The following is a 14,698-nucleotide window of genomic DNA, read 5'->3' on the forward strand; positions in this document are numbered from 1 at the left end:
GATTCTTTATTTTGGGAGACAATAACTTTATTTATCGTGCACTTTCGGCTTTACAACTTTGCTGATCGTTTACATTCACATACAGCTACATTACACACTGCATGAAAGGCAATACTGGAAATGGCATAATTGGGGCACTTTAATATAACATACTAAAATATTCAGTAAAGAACTGAAGTCAGCCGACAATAACACGTGCAAAAATGCCCTCAGCCACTTGATAAATAATACACAACCCGGCATCAATGTTCGTGTCAGGACTGCTTGAAAGGTGACACCTCTAGTGTAGTAAGTCATGCAAGCCTGATAAACACAACAAACCTTACATCACAGGCCTTCTCCCTCAAGATGGCAGCGCGTTCACACGCTGCGGCTTCTCTATCTCCCGACAGAAAGGTGTTTTCGTGTTTTTTGTCTTGTGAGTCGCAGTGTTTTTGTACGATACATCGACACCTCTGTCATGCTATAGGCCAACAGAATTTAAATGACAAGCTTTAGGTGCATGCAGAAACACACACAAGCCCTGTACAAGCACTATTTGATTCAGAATGGAAGCAACACAGGGTCAAAAAGAGTCTAAAGATAAAACAACGGCTCATTTAACTGAGAGGGTTCCTCTTCTTGTTTACTGTAAGATCATTTGACACTTTTCACATCCATATGCCTCTCACCCAGTACTTGAAGATGTTGTTTCACATTTTGTAAACTTCCCATATGTAGTTCCTTTTTAGGACAAGGTTTTGAGAACCACTGATGATGAATGGACAAATCATGATTAATGGACATCTTTGAAGTACAAAAAAAAAACAAACAAACCATTTCATTACTCTTACAGCTGACAAATCATATGGCCTTAAGATATTATATTGCTGGAACTGTTGCACTATTTTATATTAAGAATTGACATGTCTAACATCCAATCAGGGACATTTTCCATTGGAAATACCTGAGGGGAAAACAAGCGATAATCAAAGCAGGTCTGACTGCTCAGAGAGAATCTGACCTTTGAGAAGAGTGGAGGCTAAAGCCCAGTGTCAAAAACATGATGAAGCACAGGACTTCTGAAGTCTGTGGTCCCAATGGGCAAAATGTATCCCTTTACAACAGTTTTTCCCTGTCGCACACAGATAGATGAAAGAAAGGCGACAGAGAAAATGAGAAATGAAGGGAGAGAGGGTTTTAACTAGTGGGGAAAAGAAAAAAATAATCTCACTGGCAAATATCTCTCCATTTCACACCATTGTATGAAGCTTAAAGGGATAAATAAGCTATAGCTGCCACTGAGGTTTAACATTCTCATCTAACTCACGGTTTCCCTTTTTCCCTCCGTTATCCGAACCTCTCTGACCTAAAATATTTACTTGAAGTACTACCTGAGATTTGAAGTTAATATTTAAAGGGGTCATATGATGTTGCTAAAAAGAACATTATTTTGTGTATTTGCTGAACAACTCTTTCGCATGTTTTTTTTTTTTATGTTTGGTTTTTGGTTTGATTTTAATGACCACACATGCATGTAAACAAGCTAAATATGTAATATTTAAAGTACTTTTTACATTTTTTTTTTATATAATTAATTTATTATTAGCTTTCCATCGATTCTTGAATCTCAGTTTGGGAAACCCTGGATATAACCCGATTAATAAATAAGTACTTACATAAGTAAATAAGCAAGTAAGTAAGTAAGTCCAGGTCCCATTTCATGCCAAAATCAACAGGAAAAAAAACCCAAAACAATTAAACACATTTTATCTCCAATTAATTATTCTCATAATCTTAATGCATCCTCAAGTTTACTTTTACTGCTGCCATTACTGTCACTGTTTATTCTCATAAAAATAGAGTAATTTTACTGAGCAAAAAAAAAAAGCGTATATAATGTTGAAATAGTATAGCATAACAACGAATAATACCATGATGTATTAATATATTTAAATACTGTTTGAATATGAAAAACTATAAACAAAGAATATGACTTTTTCTGTGCATCACGATAATGAGAACTGAAGGGAAAATAAGCTTAACTGCCATTGAGAACTATGCTGCAAAGCAAAAACTATTAATGAGTCTAAAAAGAAAAAAAAAACAGCTTGATGGGAAAAAAAACAGCCACTGGCATCAACATAAGCCTTACGTGAAGATGAAGCGGAAAAATCTGCCTCCGGAAGAGCATTCAGCGATACCCTGAGGAAAAACTGGTGGTGGCATTTGCGTGCAAGCAGGTAACATGTAGTCCATGGAGGAAAAGCAATGAGTCAGTGAAGGAGAAGAAAATTGCTCTCCCAGTGAAAGCTTTCATTCCCATATGCAGTTGCCATGACTACAGCTGATGTGATTACCAGGCAGCAGTGATGTTATGAGGTGTGAGCCAGTGTGCAGCTAATGCACTATAGTATAACGCTAAAAGAGTCATGCTAGGAAGCCCTGTGAGAATGCCACATAATTTTGCACGTGTTTAATGAATAAAATCCAGCAAACAAAAATAGCCAGTAATACTACGCCATGCAGGCTCTGATGTGTTTTGAGAGAAGAATGAAAACATGAGTGAAGAAAGTGACTAATACCAACACAATCGGCACAGTACAGGTGATTTGTGCCTCTGGATAATATTCAGAGGACAGATAGATTTGATCACTTTCAAATTAGTTTCGTAATTAGTTTCAAAATACGCAGCTGGAGCTTCTTCGGAAATAACTTAAGAAATCACACTTTTCTGAATCATTTTGCAATGACTTTTAACCTGCTGATCTCAAGGTAGTGGATGCATGAAGTAGTTCTCCTCAAGTTTACACAAGTTTTGTATTTTGTAAACCTCTGTATTAAACTGATCAAAATTGTTTTTCACTGACTGGTATTTCAACACTGACAGGTCAGGTAGGCACCATTGCAGTATAACTACCTATTGAACTGAATTAGTAAACAAGTGCATTACTGCAGGTCCAATATGCATGAAAACATCAGCCTGATATTGAGAACTAGCACCTGACACATGGCTTTATAAAGGAAATGTGAATTTATACAGAATCTAGGCCTATGCCTTTCAGAACAAACTTGATGTGCGCCTCTACATGATTTATCTACTGTGTACAAGACCTGAATAATTGTTAGTTTAAGGCACAAAAACGGCATACTAGGCTCTGCAAGCACGTTACAACAGAACAACCAACTTAACCAGGCAAGACTGAAAAACATCCTGCTTGCACAGACATACACAGCTAAACACGTGTTTCTTTCTCTCAGTGTTATTTATTTAATTTTGGGACAAAGTTTCTACACTGTTAACTGAACACACATTCATTAACCCACCGCGGTCAATGTTTGTTTGACACAATAGTTTGCATTGCACAACTCAACTGTTTGAAATTATTCGGATAACCGTCCACGCTCTCCACAAACATACTTCACTATCAGTTATCGCCCACTACAGTACTTTTTGGATTTGCCAAATCTTATTGTAATATACACAGAACGACCCATTTATTTCACTTCATTAGGCTGTGCAACGATTTAACGCTGGTAACGTTAAACTCACATCAAACCCGTGCTTCTCCGGGATCTGTTGTGCTGCGCGCCGGTGTTGTTATGATAGTCCTCCGTCTGTTTCTGAATTACGAACACTTACTACTCGAAGAAATCGAAAATCTGGAGCATCGAGTCTGTGTTTAGTGACAGAGCTCGCTCTTTCTTTCAAATGTAGCTCGTCTCTGTCTATCTATTGTGTCCACGCTGTTGATAAGTAAACGCCGCTTTGCCCACTAGAAGAGAGACCGCTGCACTGTACAACAGCGCCACCTAGCCGTAAAACACGGAACAACACGCTAAACTCCTTTTCTTTTTTTAAATCACAATAAAAAATCTAAATAAAAATTTGCTGAACATTTACTCACACTCAGGCGATCCGGAGAATTGTTGGAATTCTGACGGCACCCATTCACTGCAGAGGCTCCACTGGTGAGCAAGTAATGCTAATCTGTTCCCATGAACAAACAAACGCATCTACACACTAAAAAATGCTGGGTTGTTTCAACCCAACTTTGGGTCAAATATGGACTAACCCAACTTTTGGGTTAAAAATTTAATGTAAAAATGTAACCCAACGGTTGGGTTAGTCCATATTTGACCCAAAGTTGGGTTGAAACAACCCAGCATTTTTTAGAGTGTATCTTGGATTGCTTGGACTGAGGGTGAGTACATTTTCAGCAATTTTTCATTTTGGGGTGAACTATTCCTAAAAATAAAGATTCCAAAATATGCATGAATTCAGAAGAACCAACCTGGGTTCCACCTAGAGTCTTTCAATGATTTTTTATTCTTTAATCTTTTTGTTTATACAGAACCTTTTGTGCAGAAAGGTTCCACGGACATTAAAGGATCTTCATAAAACCATCAGTGCAAATAAAGCACCCTTATTTTTTAAGTGAGAAGGCCTCACTTGAAGGAGCATTCACTGTTTCAATGCCAGATTATGAATTTGGATAATAAAGAATTACATAAAACTTTGAGGTATACTTTGAAAAGCCTTTAATAATTATTTTAGAACCTTCTATCTCTTTCGGCTAACAATTTGCAATCAAATCAATATTTTTAATCTTACAGTTTTATTCTGTACTCCACTAAGAACCTATTAACTTTGCAGACCTGTTAACAACCGGATGATGATAGAGAACTTATTTGATCATATGGGCAAGCGTGCATGGTGCAAACATGAGGGAGGGGTTTGCAGTCACTTGTGGGGAGTCAACTGTTTTTCTTTCTTGTTGTTGACTCAAACATGGAAGACTGTCACAGTTTGAACATGAATATGTCAAGTATTAGACAAACCAGTAAGGCCTACGTGACAAGCTATAGTTTAAAAAGGCTTTGTTAATACAAATGCTTTGAATAATTTCCTAAGGCATTTTGCAAATACTGTCAACTATACAAAACATGCTTCTGAATGCAGTATGAACTACTCAAAGTGAGAAGAATAAGGCATACGGCTACACTATATTCCATGCAGGTAATAATTAGTTTACTAATAAACGACATGCATTTTTTTTTTTTTTACACATATTTATCAATATTAAACCATAAACTTACCAGATTTTTTCGAGACAGCACATTTGTTCGTTCAAATTCATTGACCTCAGTTTCTTCTTTGCTTATCAAAGTGAATCCAAAGGGTTGAAACCTCAATTTTAGCGTTCGCGGTCATCTAAACTCAAACACAGGCCAATAAGAGCTCAAAGGCACATTTGTTATCTCGGAGCAACACCAACCCCGTGATAACGAATTCTCAATATCAAATTTGCCCACCACAATGCAGCACTATTCGTCCCTCAGAGGAACAGAAAGAGAGTTGTCCTCTCATCGCACCTGTTCCGTCTGTGCGCATTCCGCGTTGAGTAAAGCGGCCTAAATGTAGATCTCATTATTCACTTGAAAACCAGGGTCTGCAGCCCTCCACTTTTGCAGCTTTCTAAAATTCTGTCCCGACATGTATCTTACACTCTTAAAAATAAAGGTGCTTCACAATGCCATAGAAGAATCACTTTTGCAGCTTTCTAAAATTCTGTCCCGACATGTATCTTACACTCTTAAAAATAAAGGTGCTTCACAATGCCATAGAATAACCTTTTTGTCTAAATGGTTCCATAAAGAACCTTTAACATCTGAAGAACCTTTCTGTTTCACAGAAGGTTCTTTGTGGCGAAAGAAGGTTCTTCAGATTATAAAAAGGCAAGGAAGAGATGATTCTTTAAAGAACCTTTGACTGAATGGTTCTTTGTGGAACCAAAAATGGTTCTTCTATGGTATCGCTTGAAGAACCTTTTGAAGCACCTTTATTTTTAAGAGTGTAATTAAACAAAAATTGCTGAGCCATTTATTCAAGCAGTAGCCTATGCTGAATAATCACCCAGACTGTGGTCTCAGGCTTTCACTGGTATAGGTCAGGAGCGGACACGGCAACGGAGCGGGTAGCAAGATTAGTAATATGAGCAAAGAAGATTTGAGGCTTAGCGCCGACCTCAAACTGGCTTTTGCGCGCAAATGGTTTCTTGTGCACTTCTCTTAGGCTATATCGCTATCCACTAACGCGGCAAGTGTAGAAATGTGAAGATTTTAGCTGCTTTGTAATGTATTTTTGAATTTTACCGTAAAAAATACGGTAGCAACGTTTTACGGTTTTAACTTAAATTTACAGTTAAATACCGTAATTTCATTAACTGATATAATGTTAATATACCAACCTATTTACAGTCTTTTACCATTAAATTCACGGTCATTTTTTACAGTGTATGCATGCTTAAAGAGATTGAAAACGAACGTTCACAAATCAGAATGCGCATGAACATCAGCCGGAGTGATGCAGGCGGGGCTTTTTCTTTTTTGATCTGACTCTTTGTTGTAACTCAGTTGATTTAGTCATATGACATACAGCAAATTTGATTTGATTATTATTTTAATAAAACAGTTTTAGGCTGTATAATTTGCTTATTCCTCTTCATTTTTGGTGATGGTAGTAGCCTAGGTCGCCTCCAAGTTGTTCTGATTGTACAGAGCGCTCTTGTCAAGTGTGATACAATTAATTCTTCCAAAATTCTTTGGAGTTCATATAGCGGTAATTGTGACATTCATTATCAGAGGTAATGGTGAGGTCCTTTTATCCGTGTCTTTACACACTTTTTATTTCAGGCTCAAATTCAGCATGCGTGCATTCTGACAGGATTCAGAATTTCAGAATTCAGAATTCAGCAAGCATGCATTCTGACACAGGGAGTCAGAATTGGGCACAGGCTCCGGAGAGCCTCCCAACCCCCCCAAAATATAATGTTGTCGATTTCTTTTTCTCTTTGGAGGAAATCTCACATCACAGCTGTTATGTTTAGGGAATATTTTGCTTGGACATGAGAATTTTCCAAAATATTGTTCATAAATGCTGCATGAGATTGTATGTAAGCTATTACTGCAGGTATAGCCATGAGTGAACACAAGTTTAGTTTGAAAAAGGTACGTGCGTCATTCTTCAATTTCTACATTTTCTTGGTCAAAATGTATGTATGTATGTATGTATAGCCTATATGTATCCTATTTATAAGACAATTACATTTCTTACAAAATGCAACTGTCTGTGAATTGATTAAAGACGTAATCTATAAGTGAAAGACTGCAAATTACAGTTTGTGATTGTTTTATTTACATTGCACTTATTTACAATTACATTTCACTCACTGAACAAGCTGTACATGCCATTTTGACTCCTGCAACACGGAACGGGACGGCAGAACGGCCAGAATTAGATGATTGACTACAAATGTAAACTTTCTTTAGTCCAAGGTTTGTAACATGCATTTTGCACTCTTAAAGAAGAGTCAGAGTGAGAGCAAAAATAAGTGATATTGGCTATTTGGTTGTTTTAGAATGTTGACCAGAAATGAGAAAAATCCTTCTATTCTATCAAAATGAATCCAAATAATGCCAGCAATATCGAATGAGCGTGAAGCAGAGTCAGAACTTTAAAAAATATGAAACTGCAGGCTGTATAACAAAATGCACACAATAATATATTGTGTATATCGTATATTTCACTTTGTCTTTCTTTTACAGCAAAGAAAAAATAGACTTTTTAAACGCATTCATAAGTGATTTGAGATTTTGTGAGTATAGGCTATAGCCTACTTTTGTAATGGGTTGAAAAACCACAGTGCATTGCCAACAAGACAATGTGTGGGCCTCTGCTGTCATCTGAACCCCGTGTGGTTAGACCAAAGTAAAGAAATGCATTCACAGCAGGATGTTAGAGATGAGGGTCTCATGAAACAGACCCAACATGTATATTTATGTATTTATAGAATGGCATTTTAACATGACATTGCACATGTGGGTATTTGAAGTGCATGGTGGAGAAATGTCTCAGACTCAGTAAGCGAGTGAAGGTGTGGGCGTTGAGCATTGGCCGTTCTTCTCTCACCATGCTGCTCTTTTCATCTCACACCCGTGTGGTTAGATCAAAAACATGCGACTGCATTCAGAATTACAGCAGATTGTTAGACACAGTAGAGTCAACCGGCAAGAAGAACACCTGCTCAGTCTGCATTGACCTTTCTCGAAAAAAATCTGTAGATCTGTGCAACACAGAGAAATCGCTGCAATATAGAGCAACAGTGACTTTGTGGATAATATATGAAATATATGAACCTGAAACATAAAACCTCTATCACTAGGAGCTCTTGTCTATGTTAGCAATACCACATCAACACAATGTCCTTTTTGGTCTCTGAGTTCATTAAGCAGGGTTATGTCTTGACATCATGTATGGAATGACAAATATTAACAGGCCTCAGCAGACTGACACATTGTACTTCCAAAGTAAGGAAACTATAAAAAAGCAACAGAGAAGTGAATTAAGCAGTCATTCTGAGATGCATGTAATATGGCCCCATGACCCCATTTCCCAAAACTCTAAATTAAGCATATGTAGCAAGTTATTTTATCTTGGCAACATGTTTTCCAAAAGCATCATTACCAGTATTAACACCTTCAAGAGGCCCAGACCACTGGGAAACTAACGCACAATGTAAACAGGTGTAGGACTAGCTTTTGCACATGTGATTTATAGGCAATGAGGGTCCACCCACTGAGACTTGTAAGGTTTTTCTTTCTTATTTTCTTTCTCCTTGCAGACCGTTTTCAGTCAAACTGGGAGGCGTTTCATTGTATGATTGCCTTGTTAAGTTAAAAGTGGTAACATCAGATATTTTTTCTAGACACTTGAAAATATAACCATGGGTACTTGGACCCATCTTTGGACGCTGTTATGTTCTTGCTTTTTTGCTTCACACAGTAAGTGTTTTGTTTTTTTTTTTTTGCATTTTGCCTGCATTTTCAGCTAAGAACATTCTATCACATGTATTTTTGTTAATTTCAAAGAGTTTAACTATTTAATCTAATATTCTAGTCATAATACAAAACTCGGAAATATTTTAAATGTGTTTTTATTATTATTTTGTTTGCAGCTACTCACTCGTTCATCTTGACTCAGTCACCGGGACTCACACACGTCTCAGTCAGCGGTTCTGTAGAATTAAGATGTATATTTGAGCAGACCGTTAGCTACTGCTTTAATGCTGCTGCATGGGAAAAGTTGAATCTACGGACTGGAAAACTCACGACTGTGAATACTAACCATGAGAATAAAGTTCGACAACATGATGATAAAACATGCGTTTTGACTCTTAATAACTTAATCCTGAAAGATTCAGGCATGTACTATTGTATTAGCCATTATAACCAAATGGCTGTGATCGGCAATGGGAGCAGGGTGATCGTATCAGGTAGGCCTAAATCTGGAGTGAAGTCTCATCACACTTTTTTTAGGATCAAAGTTACTAAAACAAGCAACATTTGACTTGCTGTTCTCTGCTTTAGATCGTTCTGTAACAAAACTATCCATCTTATACACACCACAAGAACCTGACTCACCATCGGTTTCACTGCAGTGTCTCGTGACTGGACTTGTCCCGTCTCAGGTGCGTGTGTTCTGGAAGATTGGACAGAATGAGCGTGCTGGATGGACCGAGACCGGCTGGACAGACGACACTTATTCAGCCACAGAATTCACACGGGCTCATCTCTCTGTTCCTGCAGAGGAGTGGAATAAAGCCGGTGAAATTCAGTGCTTTGCTAATTATGATGGCAAGAGCATCTCCAAAACTCTGACGCGAAGCGGTGCGTAAATGATGAAAGTCTCAGAGAACAGGAAAATGGTCAAGGTCTACGAATGATATTGTCCACTCAGTTTCTTTTTACACTAAAAATATGAATCCATTAAAACTAAGTACTTATATATATTTTTTCCAGTTTGAATTTAATTATTTAATTAATTTAATTTTTAATTTAATTACTTCCTTTAATTACTAGGAAAAATCATGAAATCAAGTAGAAAAGTTTGTAACAACAAGTTAGGCTACATACTGCCCAATGTTACAGCATTACAGTTATGGTTATTAATGAACTAATAGCTATATCTAGTTTTAATTCCTGTGCTCATTGCTATATTTCAGGACCCGAGCCTGAAATCTTCTCGTGGCTTGTGTACGCTGGCTGTGTGGCAGCGCTCCTTACAATACTTATAACCGTCATTATGTCTGTGGGATTATACAGAGGTAAGAATTTAACGCTACTGATATTCTATGCCTAGCCTACACTGTTGTAAATACTAAAAATGTAATATATATATATATTTTTTTTTTTTAATGGTTAGAATAGCTATAGGCCTATGACAACTTAAATAACAAAAATTTATAAAAATTTATACAAATTGAAAATTACAGTAACATCAATCAATAATTGTGAATTAAAATTAAAAATGTATTGGTGAAATTGTCCCGCTGATTATATGTAACATCTTGGCATACATTTTATTTTCTTCATTACAATTCTCAGATATGCTGATGACCAAAAAATCCAGACGGTCAGTATTACAACATATAATTTATAAACTTAAAAACTACAAAACTAATGTAATACAAAGTAACTTAACCAACCCGTAAAATATTTTTCATTTTAGGCTCACGAGAAAAGATGCCCATCGCAAAATTTCATACGGTAAAATTACCTTTCTAAGCTAAAACTGTATATCCTAATGTGATAATGCTGCATTTAATACTCACAATATATGCAATAATAGCTATATTACATAAAGAAATAGTCAAGGAAAACAGCAGCAGACAAATGAACGTGTTTATTTATTTGTTCTTTATCAGGTAAACAGAGCACACTGAGAGAAGAGAGTTCACCTGTTATGGTAAATGAAGATGGTGAACATTGAAGTGGATCACTGGACACTGTATGAAAGACTGTTTCTGCTGTTTCAAAACAACTATTACTTAAATAATAAACTTTTATTGGTGATATCGGTAAAAGTTTTAGCCTAAAATATTTGTACCTAAAAAAAAAAAGGCAAGTAAATAAATTAATAACAAATAAATAGTAGTAGAATAGTATATATATTAAAAACGTGACTTGCTCTATTTTCTAAGTCTTCTAAAGTCACGAGGAACAAATTGTGACTGAAAATCTTTGGCATTGCTGTGTGTTCTGGCGTGCATGCAGGCATTCCAGTTCAAATGTGTAGAACAGGAAATTAAAAATTTTCAGTAATGATGGCTTAAATTTTGGTCTGTTCCTCACAGTTTTTGTCTTCAAATTATTTGGACTAGCATTTTATATCCCTTACTTTAATTGTGCTTTTTGTCCTGTTTGGAGCTTGACAGAGGTGGTCATGAATGTCATGGAATTTCTTTGAAAAAAAAGTGTGTCTTTTTATTACATGGCTCTCTGGATCACTTGATTATTGAGGGGTCAATATTTATTCATTGGAGCAAACTGTTCCTTCAAGCAAACAGACAACAGATAAAATAATCTTAAGAGCATGAGAAAGTTGCAACTATTGTTGGGGGGCAAAATGCTTTGCAAACTTTTAATAAAAAAAAAAAAAAACTGTTGGTAATTTTATAAACCGGTTCTTCAGCTTGGATTTTATGATGTTAATATTTTGTCCAGTGTTTCTCGGGGGATCCCATCAGTCATAGTCAGGATGTTGGTCCATCAAAAGAATAAAGGTAATGCAAAAGCAGAATTTTTAATTATATGAATTAAATGAAACTGCAAAGTACCCTTACAGTAATTACAACTTACAAAGTAACACTTGTAAGGATCATTCTCACATACTTGGGATTTTCTTTCTTCTGTTTTCAGTGAGGAGAAGGAAATGTTGGAGTATGCTAAAAAAATTACTAAAAGAAATATTCAGAAATGAAATATATTGTTTACTTATATCTTAAAACAACAGGATAGCCTGTTCTTCTTTTTTTATAATGTCCATGGTCATGAATATTTATTAGTTAGGAACTGTTTCCTACATATGTGTGTGTTTTTTTTTTTAAGTTTGATTTTATCTTATTTTTTTTCTAATAAAGATTTGTCCATTTGAAAATGGGTTTAATCACTGTTTCCATAAAGGTATACTTATAATTTTATAATATCATTTTATGTTGAAGAATCCTATCATAGTTTCTACAGTAGCTTTCAACACTGATCATAACAGCAAATGTTTCTTGAGCGGCAAATCAGCAAATTAGAATGATTTCTGAAAATTCTGTCCTACATCCCTTATGTGTGCAACTTTTCTTTACAAAAGTGGCCTGGTGGCCCATCAAATTAAAATTAATCTTATAGTAATGCTATTTTTTATTATAAATAATAATGCAGGCAACATATATTTGAGATTGATGTCATATTGTATGTATTTTCTTTTTATTATTATATATTTTTTTTTGTGATTGGTTGCAAACCCACAGTGCATGAAACAGGAAATGTATGGCCTCTTGCTGTAGCCTTCACACTCCCATTTGACAGCTTGTGGTTAGACAGAAGCTGCATAACAGGATGTTAGAAGAGACAAGGGTCTCATGAAACAGAGCTGCAAACCTGCTTTCACTGTCCATTTTTGCAGCAAATCCACTGGCATTACTTAAGCCTTGACATGAAACTGTCTGAATTATGCCTTATATTGTCATGTAATGTTCTCCTTCCCTTCCCTCCATCCCTACAGTATGTAAATATACACACTGAGAGTGTTATGAAATATGATAAATAAATCAAATTAGTCTGCACATCTGTATTAACAAAGCATTTAAAATAAAAACATTATGGTTTGAGCTATCTACTCTACATAATATTTTTAAGTAGTTTTTAAAGCTTGATTTTTTTTTGATGGAATCTACCTGAATAACTCATGTAAAATCTCCTAAATTAATTAATCTATGACACAATGAATATAACATAATTAGTGAAATGTGCTCATTTATTTTAAGATGATTCTCAAAAGTCTGTGATTTTGAGTAAGGACTGTTTGACATTTTGGCTTTGAGTTATTTTGTACATTTAAAAGGCTGTATACAGCCAGACAGCTCAAGTAGTAAAATACTTGATAAATACTGGAAAGTACTGCACTAGCACTAGCAAATCTCACTGAACAAGGCAAATAATGCCTCATATCCATAACCATAAACTCTACTCTTCTGCACAATGGTAACGACAGAAACTTCAACGTAACAGAAACTCTTTCAAATGTCAAACATAACTGAACACTAAACATTAATAGATGTTTCCCTTCACTCAAAAACACATAAAACAGCACTTAATTTCAATATTTACTCTCCATATCCAGCCATATGCAACGCATGCTGGGAGCTAACAATCACCGCTAAAATAAAACTGCAAAATTGAGCTAATTCTCTTAAAATAAATAAGTAGACTTCTTTCCTTAATTTTTTTTTTTTTCAGTTAATCAGTTCCTCAATTCACAAACTGCTTGTTTCCTTTAAAAAAAATTAGGGAAAAAACACATCTCTTGGTTTTATTAGTGAAAAGTCCTCAATATTTTCTATACAACACTGAACCACAATTTCTTTAATGAAATATACACACTATTTTTAATTATCACCTTCATTTTTTTTCATGAAAATTACAAGACCAATGATTCTTTTTTTTTACTGAATACAATGAAAAATGGGTTAATGTTGACATATTGACTTGTAAGTTGAATTAGAGCAAAATGTCAAGCTTAAATGAATAATTTATACATTTAATTTATTTTATGTTCAACAATGTTAAACAACACTGCATGGACAAATTCACATTTCACAGGAGAAAGCAAGTCATTTTTCATTTTCATATTTGGGTGACCTGTTTTAACATGCAGTTACATAATTCATATATTTACTAGCTTGACACTGGACACTGTCTGAAGTGCAGGGTGGAGGAACAGTACTGTCAGTTTGTGAGTGAAGGTGTGGGCGTTGAGCATTGGCCGTTCTCACACCATGCTGCTCTTTTCATCTCACACCCGTGTGGTTAGATCAAAACAAGTGACTGCATCCAGATTGTACAAAGATTTTCAGAAAGCAGAGACTTTACCGGCAAGAAGAACAGCTTCTCAGCTTGCAGCGGAAAACAAACAAATCCATTAAAAGAATTGAAAAAATAAAAACCCTGCAAAAATAAGGCACAATGTGTGTTAATTTGAATGAGTTTCGTTCAGTATTGACTTTTTGTTTATCTGTATTTTGAAATTTGCACTTCATTGCATGTAAATGTCTGTCAAATTAATGGATAATGTCCTGGCATAAAATTACCAGCACATTTTTCTTCTTTTCTTTTCTTTTTTCGTTTGTGCTAAATGGCAATCATTTTGCAGTCTCTGTATCAGGGTTGTGTGCCATTCAGAATTGAATTTAGGATGCCTTTGATATTTCAGTTCAGTTCCTGAATTTGCAGAATTGCAATAGGTTAATAGCAAAAACGTACAGAATACATCAGCACAATATGACCTAAGAACTACATCAAACAGTATTAGTGGTGAGATTAAAGCAATATCAAACCATAACCACTTCTACAGTATATGAAACATGAAACCAGTTGTATGTGCTACTTTGCAGCCTGTTTGCTAAAATGAATATTACCATCATAGTGAGCTTCTGTACTACAGAGTGTCTGATTCGCAGCATAAATAGATGTTTCCCCCACTGTTGCTATAGGAAGGGCCACCCTCTGGTGAGTTTCAGTCAAACTCTTGTGTACTGGAACCTTGTTGCATTAAGATTGTTACAGGTGGTGATGTTAAAAGGTGCATTAGAGCCTTAAAACTGTTAAG

At 35.7% G+C, this 14,698-nt stretch overlaps 2 protein-coding genes across 2 annotated transcripts in view; one reads left to right on the plus strand and one right to left on the minus strand.

Moving 5' to 3' along the window:
* Window positions 1–3,782, minus strand: part of LOC107672813 (semaphorin-4A-like) — a 51,860-nt gene extending 48,078 nt beyond the window's left edge. The window contains exon 1 of the mRNA XM_016466181.1: window positions 3,533–3,782. The gene's annotated coding sequence lies outside the window, so the exon portion shown is untranslated. The remainder of the gene's footprint in view (window positions 1–3,532) is intronic.
* A 4,947-nt stretch (window positions 3,783–8,729) lies between these two features.
* Window positions 8,730–10,893, plus strand: LOC107672853 (uncharacterized). Its single transcript, XM_016466228.1, has 7 exons — window positions 8,730–8,823; window positions 8,997–9,314; window positions 9,409–9,708; window positions 10,044–10,145; window positions 10,426–10,453; window positions 10,550–10,587; window positions 10,746–10,893. Exons 1-7 carry the CDS (start codon window positions 8,766–8,768, stop codon window positions 10,808–10,810), a joined length of 909 nt encoding a protein of 302 aa, XP_016321714.1. The 5' UTR covers window positions 8,730–8,765; the 3' UTR covers window positions 10,811–10,893.
* Window positions 10,894–14,698: the final 3,805 nt, after the last annotated feature.

Source organism: Sinocyclocheilus anshuiensis, unplaced genomic scaffold, assembly GCF_001515605.1.
Source record: "Sinocyclocheilus anshuiensis isolate Anshui unplaced genomic scaffold, SAMN03320099.WGS_v1.1 scaffold132, whole genome shotgun sequence".
Lineage (NCBI taxonomy): Eukaryota > Metazoa > Chordata > Actinopteri > Cypriniformes > Cyprinidae > Sinocyclocheilus > Sinocyclocheilus anshuiensis.

Excerpts from the sequence above, each read along its gene's own strand:
- LOC107672853 (XM_016466228.1), top strand. The coding sequence starts at position 8,766 with ATGGGTACTTGGACCCATCTTTGGACGCTGTTATGTTCTTGCTTTTTT. Across the intron at positions 9,709-10,043 it reads CAAAACTCTGACGCGAAGCG|GACCCGAGCCTGAAATCTTC; the intron begins GTGCGTAAATGA and ends GCTATATTTCAG. Across the intron at positions 10,146-10,425 it reads GTCTGTGGGATTATACAGAG|ATATGCTGATGACCAAAAAA; the intron begins GTAAGAATTTAA and ends TACAATTCTCAG.